A 14,043-nucleotide genomic window follows, 5' to 3' on the forward strand; every position below is an offset into this window, starting at 1 on the left:
ACTTTTCTTTTTAACTGCAGGCCTTTCTGACTGCAGCAACTTTAGGCCCAACACTAGGTGAGAGACAACAGCCTTTCATAGACTTTACTACCAGTTCCTGTATCTTATATGCCCTTTTATGTCTATGTCATTTTCTTGTTTTTCCCTATCTCAGGGTAGATATTTTCTTCTAACCTATTCTCCAGCTTACTAATTCTATCTTCAGTGTATCTAATTGGCTATTAAACCAATACAGTGAAACTTTATTTTTGCTATTGTATTTTTAGCACTCACATTTCCCTGACAGAAAACTCAAGGATTATCTGCATTTTATGGTAAATTCTATGCAGGTTTCATAATTTCTACCATTCCAGCATGGGAAGAATGTTTGTAACGCTTCACATTATTCTCATCCCAGCAGAAATTTTTCAAACCCCAGTAACCAACTAGAAATTTCTTTTGCTTTATTTCTCATAAAAAGGACAAATTTCTTCCTAATGGCTTTCCGGAAGAATATATATCCTGGGGGCAAACAAACCAAATTCCTAAAAAAATTTTTTAAAGGGACTTCAAATAGGGCATCTCAAAGGCTGAGTCTCTAGCTCTTTGCTCAAGAGTCTTGAGTAAGCCAGATGCAGTGGTTCACACCTTTAATCCCAGCACTTTGGCAGGCCAAGGCAGGAGGATCACCTGAGGTCAGGAGTTCAAGACCAACCTGGCCAACATGATGAAAGCCGCCTGTACTAAAAAAATAAAAAAAATAGCCGGGCATGATGGCGGACACCTGTAATCCCAGCTACTCAGTAGGCTGAAGCAGGAGAATCTCTTGAACCCGGGAGGTAACTTAGTAGTGAGCCAAGATTACACCACTGCACTCCAACCTGGGCAACAGAACAAAACTCTGTCTCAAAAAACAAAAAAACAAAACAAAACAAAACAAAAACCAGTCTTGAGTAGTTCTCTTAACCAGATATCACAATCTCAAATGTACTTTGACAAAATATTTGTCCTTTAAATTTTTTCTAGACTCTATCAATCTACCCTTCTATCATTCTTCGTTGCTTGCCCCCACCCCAGCTTTCATTTTACCTTGTAAGAATTCACAAGTCTTAATTAAAATTACATACTATTCATATTCCTGAAACTTTGGAATCCCCAGGGTACTTGGTGAGGTACCATGTGTAATCATTGGGCAGAAAGAGGACTGATGTTGACTTTAGTTACCCTTTGTTGCTGCTGCTGCCATCTGACCAAGTGTACCACAAACCACAGGAAAGGCTGAATGGCCAAATGACATTAATAGGCCATTTTTCAAGATCTACCACCAACTTCTAATCCTCCTCTGTTTGGAAATTCACATTTTGTTTGCCATTTGGGCCTTATCACTGGTCTATTTTTTAACTAGTATACAGAGCTCCCTGTTATTTGTTTTCATTGTACCTAACCATTTCTCTCCTCAAACCAAAACATAATCTCAGAGTTTATTCTTAGTCCTCAGAGAGGCTATGTTAACTAAATCTGAAGAGAAGAGTTATATAATGGAATATTGTACAAAAACAAAAAATCTGACCTGCAAGAATGGCCTATGAGAACTTTTTAAATCTGATTCAGTTTAATTCAAACCAGCAAGGGTTCAAACTATATCGACAAGATCGTATTCAAATTCTACTGTTCAGCCTCAAAGTTCCTGCAGAAAGCTACATGAGGTTTTCTCCCATGACTGTTTATTACCTTTTCTTCATAATGCACTCATTTTAATGTAAAAATATTTTTACCCATCTTTAAGTTAAACTAGATTCTAAACCCTGACTGCACTGTAGAATCACGTGATGTTTTGAGAAAAAAATGATGCTAGTTGCACACCAGAATCTCTAAAGTAGTGCCCAGGCATTTGGTACTTTTAAAAAAAGAAAAGAAAAAAAAAACCTCTCCAGGTAATTTTACCATGCAATCAGAGTTAATCTTGTTTTTGTGTTCTTCGCTCTTTCTGAAAAATTATTTCTTAAAGAAAGATTTTTCTATTGCCTATTATTGTAATTTACACCTAAATTACAGATTACATGTCAAAGGATATCATGGACTATAATTATAGAAACGATTGTTTCTAATTGTCTAGAGTTTCAATAACTTTTTCAATTTGATTCAGTTTGATGCCAAACTAGCAAGAGTTCAGACTAAATCAAAATCATATCCGGATTCTACTGTTTTACCACAAAGTATCTACAGAAGGGTATGTGAGTTTTCCTCTCATTATTCATTGCTTAAGAAAACTTTCTAAGCATGTTTCTATAAAAATCATCTAATTCTTATTAACAATGTAAGGTGTTTTTTAAAATACCAATTTATAGCAGAAGTGTATTTCTTTATTGTTATTTCATTGTTCCTTGTACTAAATTTTATTATTTCTGAATTGTAATAACAAATTTTTTGTTTTGTTTAGAAACTGCAACATTTTCAAGAAGAAAAAAACAAGGAGATTGCAATTCTTCGTAATACCATTCGCGATTTAGAGCAATGCCTTTCTGTTGGCAAAGATTCTCACCTTAAGCGTAGACGGTTTTGAGCTTAGCAGTAAACTCATTAGTTGATATTTATTTAAAAGCAATAGAAAGTTTCACTTCTAGTTTCAATATACACATACAGCCTACATAACAAAAAAGTCAGCTTTAAGGTTTTTATTGAATTTATTTGGACAAATCCATACTGTATCCAATTGTGTACTGCATTCTTGCTTAGCAGTATTAACCATAAGGAGGTCAGGTTTATAGGGTTTGGTTTACCTATTAAACCATCATTGACTATGGAAATACTTACTAAACAATATAGAGACAGACAATATTATCTTTCCTCTTATATCTTTTAAGACAGCCACTCAAATTTTAGAAGAGTGTGATACAACATTAAAGAAAGAAAGATACAAAGGCTTTATTCATGTGTGATAGTAAAAATCAGGATATGAGTCTTAGATATACAGAAGATAAATGGATATTTAAAATATATATGCTTTTTTAGCAAAATATTCATGTGTTAAGTATTTCTGGATCTTAAAATACAAAATCCACTTATGAGTTAAAAGTGTAAGATTGAAAAGACAAGGATAATATTGTTTTGAGAGATAAGTAAAGAAAAAAATGGAAAGCATGTCTTTGTTGTTCTTCCTCCATTCTAAATTGCTAACTATCCAACAGAAACCCCTAGGTCATAGTTTACGTTTCTATTCTCATTAAAGCAAATAGAACACTGGAAAAAGAAAAAAAAAGACATATTAACCAAAAGCTGCAATCACCTTTCAGTTGCCCCATCATAAAAAATATGGTTTGAGTCAATATTTCTATGACATAAAATTTAAAATCTGGAAGCCAATCCAGCAGATTTCTTCATGTTTGCACAAATCTAATTTCGATTTTTGGTTTAGTAATTTGGTAGTTTATCAAAGTGCTGGAAATGAAATTGTGTCTAGACCGATTTGGGGAGTATGTCCTATTTCAAATATTTAGTTTGAAGATCATTCTCACTTTTTTGCCTTATTCTTTCAACGTCAATTGGTACTGACTTCTGTGGGTATAAGCTGCTGACTTATTTGTCAGGCAGCTGGAGGCAAACGTCACTGACAAGATTCAGTTATGTTCTCCTCTGCCCGAAGTCCCTGTCAGCTACATAAAGATGGGAGGTTTTCTTTACACTGTCAGGTGATTGCAGACCCTGTTTTTTCAAATATCAGATGTCGACAATGGCAGCATCAGCTCCTAGGAGCCAACTCTGAATCTTTGGGCAATTTACAGAGTAATTGATTTATACATCTCTTTCGTCAGAGCTTCTTTTGTAGATGTTGTAAACCTTCACTTCCTAGCATATCTCGGTTCTCTGGGTGACCCTGCCTATGTTGACCCTTGTGCTTATGGTGGTGATGAAGGCCTGGAGGAGCAGGATGAGTAGGAGCATCTGGTGCTCCTGGTTGCTGATTCTCTGGAAGCTCACTGCTGCCAAGGTGCTGATGTCCCTGATTGTGATGATGCTCGTGATAGTGATGGAGCTGTGGAGCTTCAACTGTTCCATCCACAGTAGCCAAAGATACACTTTTACAAAAGTCTTCATCTTTGAGAGTCTGGAACAAATTTATAAGTCACTTATTAACAAGTTATATAGATATAGGAATAATGCATGAAAAATGATGTGTAGAGCTAACGTATGTGAAATTCCAACTAGTTAATTAGAATCAAACTCGCTTTGTATTATATTAATGAGAAAGAGTCTGATATTAGTCTCAACACCTAGACATTTTATTAAAGGCATAAAAAGAAAGCCAAACCACTGTACTTATATTTGCAGAAGCAAATGAAGTAAACTGGCAAAAGGAACTTAGATTGCAGGAAAATCAATCTAATATCAAATTCTAAATTCAATTGACCTGGGCCGAGCATGGTGGCTCATGCCTGTAATCCCAGCACTTTGGGAGGCCAAGGCAGGCAGATTGCTTGAGCTCAGGAGTCGGAGACCAGCCTGGGCAACATGGCGAGACTGCATCTCTGCAAAATATACATAAATTAGCTGGGTGTGGAGGCACATGCCTGTAGTCCCAGCTACTTTGGAGGCTGAGGTGGGAGGATCATTTGAGCCCACAAGGTGGAGGTTGCAGTGAGCTCAGATGGTGCCACTGCACTCCAGCCTGGGTGACAGAGTCAGACCTTATCTCAAAAAAACAAAAAAAATAAAAAAGCAGTTGAACTATATGGAAACTTCTGTACCTGTGTCAACAGTGCATCTCATCTAATACTATATGATACTGTAATCTAATATTAATTTATCTCTGATAATTCAAAAATGCTAATAAACTCTGCTCAAATGTGTTAGTTTTTCATACTTCTTCCTATGCCAGGAAACGTTCTGAACTTCACCAAAGCTTTGCTAATGTCTCCCTACCATAAGGCTGTCAGCTGAAAATAGCAAATTACTGCCCGACTCCCACTGATCATAATATCCATTCTGCATGATCCTAGTTCTTTAATTTACTAGAAGTCTTTATTGTTTTGTGGTACCTACCAATCAGAGAATCAAAGCCTATAGATATAGAAATGTAACATTAAATCTCAACCTAAGACTAATTTGTAAATAAAATTACAAAATCAACTTAGAAACCCAAAGACTCACTAAGTGATATGCTTTTGATGTTTTGAAGGTTTTAAAAGGTAATAAATTCCATTAAATTTTAGCATACAACTACTAAGTGGTATTTTATTTGGCTATTTCTGAATTACTTCTACATTAGAAGCTAATAGTGTTTGCTTCCAAAGTTATAAACAATTTGATATATGTTTAAAATATACTGTGTAATGTTCAGTGTTCAAGGTTTAAACAAATACAAATACCTGTGGTAGCAGTATAATTTCTTTCATTTATTTGCTTATTTATTTAGAGACAGAGTCTCGCTCTTTTGCCAGGCTAGAGTGCAGTGGCACTACCTTGGCTCACTGCAACCTCCACCTCCCAGGTTCAAGTGATTCTCCTGCCTCAGCCTCCCAAGCAGCTGGGATTACAGATATGTGCTGCCAGGCCCAGCTAATTTTTGTATTTTTAGAAGAGATGGGGTTTCACCATGTTGGCCAGGATGGTCTCGATCTCTTGACCTCGTGATTCGTCCACCTCGGCCTCCCAAAGTGCTGGGATTACAGGCGTGGGCCACCGCACCCTGCCAGTAGTCTAATTTCAGAAACGAATTACTGTATTTTACTGATTCTGTGATGCTTATTTCTTTAGATTTTAATATCTCTAAAATTAGAATGTACCACACTGTTGGTGGTGTTTTCTCACTGTATCCTACTTTAATTAAATTAGCAGCATTTTTTTTCCTAAATGGTACATAAGATAATATGTCATATAATCAGTGGCATCTAGGAGACAATGAAATAGAAAAACTCCAATTTGATTTGGCATATCAGATAATAATAGTGTCTGATCTGTAATTCGTATTTACAGATGATTCACACATTTTAAGCATATTGTGGTAACTTGTACTAACTTTTTCTTTTCTTTTTTTTTTTTTTTTTGAGGCGGAGTCTTGCTCTGTCGCCCGGACTGGAGTGCAGTGGCCGGATCTCAGCTCACTGCAAGCTCCGCCTCCCGGATTTACGCCCTTCTCCTGCCTCAGCCTCCCGAGTAGCTGAGACTACAGGCACCCGCCACCTCGCCCAGCTAGTTTTTTGTATTTTTAGTAGAGACGGGGTTTCACCGTGTTAGCCAGGATGGTCTTGATCTCCTGACCTCGTGATCCGCCCGTCTCTGCCTCCCAAAGTGCTGGGATTACAGGCTTGAGCCACCACGCCCGGCCTAACTTTTTCAATATAACTGGGCATATTTATAACTATCAAGCATTTGCACAAGTGAGAAATACAGAAATAATCTCAAAATATGAGGAATCATTATAGTTAGTATTTATTAAAGGCTTAGTACAGGTTGAGTTAGTACTTTTCTGTCATTACTCTTAGTATTTTCTTCCATTACCTCAGTCTCCTCATCTTTAAAAGTAGTAAAATAACCCTCAAAAGATCATTATAAAGGTTAAAATGTGAAAATTACATAACTAGAGTAAGTAACTTGTACTCCTTAACAACTTAATTAATTAATTAATTAAATTTGTTAAAAATTTGAGGCAGCTTTCTTTAGAGCTGGGGAAAATCTGAAGGAAATACAACTTACAAATAAAATTGAGAATTGTTTTTAAACCTAAGTTCAAATTTTCCCAATCTGACCTATCAATGGAACATTGTTAAGAATTATTTTCCTTTTTGTTATGAAGGAAAACAAGTCCAGTTAATACAAATTAAATTCTTTGAGTGTCTTTTATATTTAAAAAAGATTTAAATATAGTTCTCATAACAAGGAAGAAATATTTTCATGGTTGTTAGGAAATAAATATCAGTAATGAGTAGAAAACTTATTCCATTTTGAAGTAAACTCAAACTGCAGATGGGCAGACAGTGGAAGGGCTTCAGGAAAAATGTGATAGTCTTGCATCTTCAATAAATTAACTAGTTTCTGGCCCCAGCTCCGTTCCAAGTAATCTCTGGGTAAGCTTTGCTACTGCTATGTTCTTGTGCTAACAAGTTCAGGATACTACGATAATGTTGCTTTTGTGTGTTGACCAAATTATTTGAGCGCTTATGCTCATGCAACGTCATTTGGTGGTAACTGAAATGCAATACATTGACTTTTAATTTCTAAAGCCCTTCTAGATAAAGGCATCAACATCGATCTTCAAAAGATGTTTTAAACTAGAGGTTAGGCCGGGCACGGTGGCTCTCGCCTGTAATCCCAGCACTTTGGGAGGCTCAGGCGGGCGTATCACAAGGTCTGGAGATCAAGACCATCCTGGCTAACAGGGTGAAACCCCATCTCTACTAAAAATACAAAAAATTAGCCGGTTATAGTGGCAGGCGCCTGTAGTCCCAGCTACTCGGGAAACTGAGGCAGGAGAGTTGGCGTGAACCCAGGAGGCGGAGCTTGCAGTGAGCGGAGATCACACCACTGCACTCCAGCCTGGACGACAGAGCGAGACTCCCTCTCAAAAATAATAATAATAATAAATAAATAAAGTAAAGGTTAGATGACAGGATATGTGTTTAATTATAAAAATTATTGTTATTTATTTTAGTACGCCTGCAAAAGCATTGAGTTATCTAAATAAGTTAGTGTTTCATGATAATCTCTTAAAAGATTTCCTCTTTTCTCCCCAGAAAAATAATTCAGAAAAATACCGTGAGAGAGCAGTTTCCACATTTCTTTTCACAGTAAGCAATCTTAATGGCTTCTTCTACATATGGGAAAGTTAGGAAGGAAAAAGGCAAACCAAGATGATATACAAGAAGGCCACATCTAAGAAAAAGGACAAATACAATGTCATTATAATATTTTCTGTATCACGATTCTACTCAAATACAGTCTGGGATAGGTATTATAGGTTTAATGGTTATAACTAAGACCCTTTCACGCCTTTACTAAATTTCTTTGGGTGAGAGCTACAAATGAGCTCTCAGGCACTGCACACCAGGTCAGGTCATAGCAACACTGCAACTAGTCTAATACTAGTATTTTGAAGTTATAGATATGTCACTATATAATATAAAAAATGTCATCATTGTGACTTGGTCAAATACAATTTTGTGATTGACTTACAAATTCTACCAGTGCCCAAACCACTAACTTATAAATTAGGCTCTGAAAATCACTTGAGCTTGTCATAACTGCTAAGGCAGCACAAATTTGACACAACAAGAAATCATCACATAACAAAAAGATCTCCAAGCCTTGGCCAGTAGCCCATTTATTTAAAAATGTGTCTAATGCAATGAAAATTTCAGCACAATGGAAGTATTAGAACATGTGGCATTGTCAGAAATGGTGGGGTTAAAATGTTCTTCTTGCCCACATTTTACCTAGTATATATGGTTTTATGTGACTATCAAAAGGTTATACTTTTAGGTTATCCTGAAAATTAGAAGTTTAAAGGCCTAAAAGAATTAAATGTGAATTTTTTAAAATTTAGTATGAGACCAAGTAGGGCTCACCAGACTCCGGAGAGTCAAAGAAAACAAAGCATCAACTAAGAATGTTTATAATGGCATAATGCATGAATTGAGATTCCCTCAAAATATAAATGTTTTATTTGTTCATAGAATCAAAAGTAGATTTGTGCAAATCATGCTTAAATGATAACTCACTTTACAGTTCAGAAATTCAGGCATGTAGCCTTAAAATTATTTAGATTAAAATTAATTAGAAGATACAGTTATTAATTTGCAAAAGAATTAGGTTAGAATTGTACAGGATGTACAAATTGGTCATTTTTTTAATTTAACCAAAATGCCAATTTACAGAGATAATCAATTTTCTGTATTTTCCTCCCAGAATGGTGACATCTTTCACATGCCTTACTTTTTAAAAAGTCATTTCAAAAATAAAAGTCATTTCAAAAAAAAAATGTGAATAAACAGTTTATAAACTATTTGACAATAAACAAAAGCAAATATATTATTTTAAATCACTTACTATTAAATACAAAACAAGAAGAAATCAAGTGAAGAGATTAGTGGAAAAATCTAAAGGAGTGGTCACCGGGAAGTAACTTGAGATAATAATTATGGATATGAGATATACTTAAGATTAAGAACCCATAGAATTTGATTATTGACCCGAGATGGGAAGTGTGATGGAAGGAATCAGTAATATATTCCTGTCACACAGTTTTCTGAAGGGGTAGATGGCAGCAAGCTTGCCATACATGATGGTTTTTGTGACGTCCTGCAAAATGGTGGATGATGACTGGGAGTGCAGGGTCTGAAAATTATAGGATTATATGCCCTAGTGGTTGGCTGCATCTGCCTCCAATAGGTTGTATATAAAAATCACACAAAAGTGAAAGTATAAGCACATTTTAGGAGAAGATAATCAATACAGATTTGAATAATTGAATTTAAGATGTTTGTGAATGTATCTATGAAGTAGATATACTGGTCTGGAGTTCAGTCATTGTGTTTCAGCTTTGTATATCTATATGGGATCATCCTAATATATGTTGTAATTGTAATCAAGGGATAGATGAGATTGCTCAGGTAAAATGTGCAGAGTGTCAATAGAAGGAAACCTATACAGCCCTGGTAACACAAACACATACAGAATAAACCAAGGAAGAATGTGGGAGGACGAAAATAAGGAGGTGGAAGAGGAGGAAGTGTGGAGGAGGAGAAAGAAGAGGAGGGATGTGGGGAAAACCAGCAGGGTATAGTGTCATAGAAATTTCTTTAAATGAGAGTATTTCAAAAATAAGGAGTTATTTTTACTTCTAAATGTTAAAGAGAAATTATATGAGATGAAGACTGAAATATGGCATTGTATTTAACAGTAAAGAAGATTATTATGTGTGATGGGAAGTAAATAAATAGATATGAAACAGTTATTTTTAAATTTGGGATGTGTTTGTCTGTACGAACCTGTCATATATGAGGAAGTCATCTTTGCTTCCATTTAAAAGAGTCCAGACATCTGTTTGGTTTTCTTCTTGTTGATAAACAGGAATATGCTCTGAAACCTTATTCTTAAGATGTGGATACTTTAATCGAGAAGAGATTCCTTGATGATTAACAACAATATAAGAAATATTAGAATATCCTTCTTTCTCCAGTTTTACTCGCAGGTCTTCCAATCTAAAATATTTGGGAAGAAACACATAAAATGAATAATCTCATTTGATTTGATTAGTAGTTTTCTCCCTCTTCCTTAATTTTCTATGTGAAACTCTCCTTATTTTTAACTAACCCATACTGCACCTATTTATATTATTGTGAAAGATTTTAAAACTTTAATTTTTAGAATTACTTAAAATTTGTGCTTAATTAAAACCTTATGCTTACACAAACATTGGCTCATTTAGTTCTCAAATTAGCACAATGAAGTGTATATATTTTAAATGTATCTTATAGGTGGAATGGATTCAACCAACCACAGATAAAAAATGTTTGGAAAAAAAAAAAGATGGCTGCATCTATAGTAGTGAACACGTAGACTTTTTTCAATGTCATTCATTATTCACTAAACAATACAGTATAAAAATTACTTACATAGCATTTACATTCTGCTAGGTATTATAAGTAATCTAGAGATAATTAAAGCATATGAAAGTATGTACATAGGTTATATATGCCATTTTATATAAGGGATTTGAGCTCCATGGATTTTGGTGTGTGAGGGGGATCCTGGAACCAATCCTGCACAGACACCATTGGATGACTGTAAGGAGAATTCCACCCAATCAATATCTGGTGAATAACTCAACAAATATATTTGATATTTATTTGTTAAATAACCCAAAACCTTTGATAGCAAGCCTAGTGTTCTTTCTACTCTGACAAAAGTCTTCTCTGCTTCTTGTATTGAAGTAACTGTTCTATTTGCAGAAGTACATTTTAGAACATTTTCATTACACAAGTAGTACATATTTAGTAGGAAGTTATAAAATATAGGTCCACAAAAAGAAGAAAAAATGTCCATAACCCTAGGAAACCCACTGTAAACATTTTGGTGTGTATCATCCTAGTTTCTCTCTTCTAATATGTTCTGTGCAAACACATAGTTTTTCCAAAAGTGTGACTTAAATACCTTGTTTACACTTTTATGTCTATATGCATGTGTATATTTAATAACCCTCCCCTTAAGGTATTTTAAGCCACACAAAGACTGTCTTACTTAGATGCCTGCAGTATGCACAGGTATCAGCTGGCTTGAAGAAGAGCAACCACAGTCACTGAACCCTTGGAGTCTAGCATTGGATCTTGATCTCTTATGCTCCAGGCTGGGGGTTGCTTACAGAAGGAGCTTTGGTCCTGGCTCTCTGTTCCTCCCGATGGAAGGAGACAGAGAGCCAGGGCAAGCCCCAGACTTCTCCACATTGCTGGGGCTATCCTGTAAAAGAGAAAACCTGTCACTCTTCTTCATAGTTAACTTCACAGTCCTAACTATGAATTTCTATAAATCCTGCAGACATAATTCCGCTTCCTAAAAATACCTAGCCCATGAATTCTGTCTCCAGAAAGGTGTGCTCAGACTGTGGCTTATATAAATAAGTCTGTGACTTACATAACATTCTGCAAACACAACCTGACTTTTGTTTGAGACACACCAAGTTCTGACTGTTCTTTCTATCCTCCAAGAAGAAACGGATAGGCCGGTCGCGGTGGCTTGCGCCTGTAATCCCAGCACTTTGGGAGAACGAGGCGGGAGGATCATGAGGTCAGGACATCGAGACCTTCCTGACTAACATGGTGAAACTCTTTCTCTACTAAAAATACAAAAAAAAAAAAAAATTGGCTGGGCGTGGTGGCAGACGCCTGTAGTCCCAGCTACTCAGAGGCTGAGACAGGAGAATGGTGTGAACCCGGGAGGCGGAGCTTGCAGTGAGCCGTGATCGCGCTACTGCACTCCAGCCTGGGCAACAGAGCGGTCTCAAAAAAAAGAAAAGAAAGAAAGAAAAAAGAAAAGAAGAAAAAAGGGATAAATAGAGAATTCTGCACAGAAATGAAAAGAGCCAGCAAAAAAAGAGAACCAAGGAAGAAAGGTGATGGCAGAGAAGACAGTATACCAACACGAATGTGGCTCATGTCGGGCCCTTAGCTCTTAAAGTTCAAACATTCTATATTTATAAATCTCTTGGGTATGGCTGCCTTTTGTTTCTCTTATTCCTTGAAGTCTGACTCTATGTATCTAACCAAGTAGAAATATCGCACATCACTGCCCCCTCTACCATGTAAGACTCACTGAAATCCACACTCAATTAGCCTATCCATTGGAAAGTTCCTATGACTAGAAAATTCCTATGACTAGACAGCACTTTCTTTGGTAAAAAGATGCTTCCTCTGAGCAACGAAGTTAAAATGTTTTTAAATACCTGACTAGAAATATCCTCAAAACTAGGGCTAGCTATCTAAACAGAGCGGTTCAAAAACAGGTGAACTGTAGACAAGACAGGTGATAAGAAAAAGGAACACATTCAGCAGAGAGGAGCAAAGAAAAATCCTCACAAGTAATTCAGGCTCATTTTGATGTAAGAGTCTGTGGGGAGAGATCAGGACAAAATTTGAAAACTGGGAAGGCAATACATTTTCAAGCACTGATTTGAGATTTTTAAAAGCAGATGCATTTCTTTGGAGGTGGGGAGCTAATGGTAAATTACTTAGAGTGAGCCCTTTTAGAATTAAGAGGAGAATAGAAAAGCTAAAATCAGATTGATCTGGGCTTTAATGCACTGGTAGAATTTTTAACCCTGATTGTCTTTCACATTATTTAACACATCAAAACTCCTACCTGTATATGATATCTTGATAAGAACTTGACTAAAGGAAGAGAAAAAAACTAGACAAAGAGAGTGAGGTGAGAGGGAGGTAGAGAGAGAGGACAAATTAACTTGCTTATTTAAGGCCACCCCAACTACTTATTCTAACATTTAAAATATTCTAATATTTTAAGAAGATATATTTGGACTATTTCTAGAAAATTCCTCTAGAATGCTATTTACAATGATAATACAATTATCCTTATTATAGCTAACATTTATTTAACTTTTATACAACTATATTCAGGTGGATCTAAGCACTTTTATATATCATGTCAGCGAATCCTTAAAACAATTATGTGACCGTTATCCCCTTTTGCAGTTGAAAAAAACCATGGCTAAGAGTTTAGGTAGCTTGTCTATGATCACACAGAGAGTAAGTCAGTCACAAGAGAGACTGGATTAAAACTAGTTCCATCAAATCCAAAGCATGACATCTTAGGTACTGCAATATATTGAGAGTTTTTAGATAGATCACCTTGTAATAACTATAGCCGCCAACTATTTTTGTTTACGCACTAAGACGCCAAAGAGAACATAAAAATAATTCAAGCTGTTTTATTTCTTAATAGAATGGCTAGGTTTTCTCTGTTTCCTAGACTACAAATTCAGTAGTTACAGAACCTTGACAAAAATTCAGCATTTGATTTTTTCACTTTGCCACAGAGCATATATTTCCTTTTAATTTGAGACAGAGTCTTGCTCTGTCACCCAGGCTGGAGTGCAATGGTGCAATCTCAGCTCACTGCAACCTTCACCTCCCCGGTTCAAGCAGTTCTCCTACCTCAGTCTCCCAGGTAGCTGGGATTACAGGCGCCCGCCACCACACCTGGCTAATTTTTGTATTTTTCGTAGAGACGGGCCAGGCTGGTCTCAAACTCCGGACCTCGTGATCCGCCTGCCTCGGCCTCCCAAACTGCTGGAATTACAGGCGTGAGCCACCGTGCCCAGCCCAGAGCATGTATTTCAAGTAGCTGAATGGTGAATATAAATGAAAAGACTATTTCACTCATTTCCCTCATTTAGGTTTTTGATGAAAAAATAACCCATTGGCAGAGAGTTGTAGCTTAGAGTTCACACTTATGGATTTCTTCTGTCATTAGAATCAACAGGCTGCTCGGTTTTGCTTTCTTAAAATTATTTCTTACACAATAAACCTTTAATAATTATAGTTGTCAGACAGCTAT

At 36.2% G+C, this 14,043-nt stretch overlaps 2 protein-coding genes across 2 annotated transcripts in view; one reads left to right on the forward strand and one right to left on the reverse strand.

Moving 5' to 3' along the window:
* The window catches only part of CCDC152 (coiled-coil domain containing 152), a 46,517-nt gene extending 43,397 nt beyond the window's left edge, over positions 1-3,120 (forward strand). The window contains exons 8-9 of the mRNA XM_011954474.1: positions 2,126-2,209; positions 2,420-3,120. Of these exons, the coding sequence (XP_011809864.1) occupies positions 2,126-2,209; positions 2,420-2,542 (207 nt within the window). The 3' untranslated portion in view covers positions 2,543-3,120. The remainder of the gene's footprint in view (positions 1-2,125; positions 2,210-2,419) is intronic.
* SEPP1 (selenoprotein P, plasma, 1) lies at positions 2,640-13,810 on the reverse strand. The gene is given in 5 exon segments (XM_011954472.1): positions 2,640-4,084; positions 7,731-7,848; positions 9,963-10,175; positions 11,215-11,430; positions 13,743-13,810. Coding segments are annotated over 4 exon segments (1,128 nt in total). The 5' UTR covers positions 11,418-11,430; positions 13,743-13,810; the 3' UTR covers positions 2,640-3,490.
* Positions 13,811-14,043: the final 233 nt, after the last annotated feature.

The sequence above is a fragment of the Colobus angolensis genome, unplaced genomic scaffold (assembly GCF_000951035.1).
Source record: "Colobus angolensis palliatus isolate OR3802 unplaced genomic scaffold, Cang.pa_1.0 Scaffold383, whole genome shotgun sequence".
Taxonomy (NCBI): Eukaryota; Metazoa; Chordata; class Mammalia; order Primates; family Cercopithecidae; genus Colobus; species Colobus angolensis.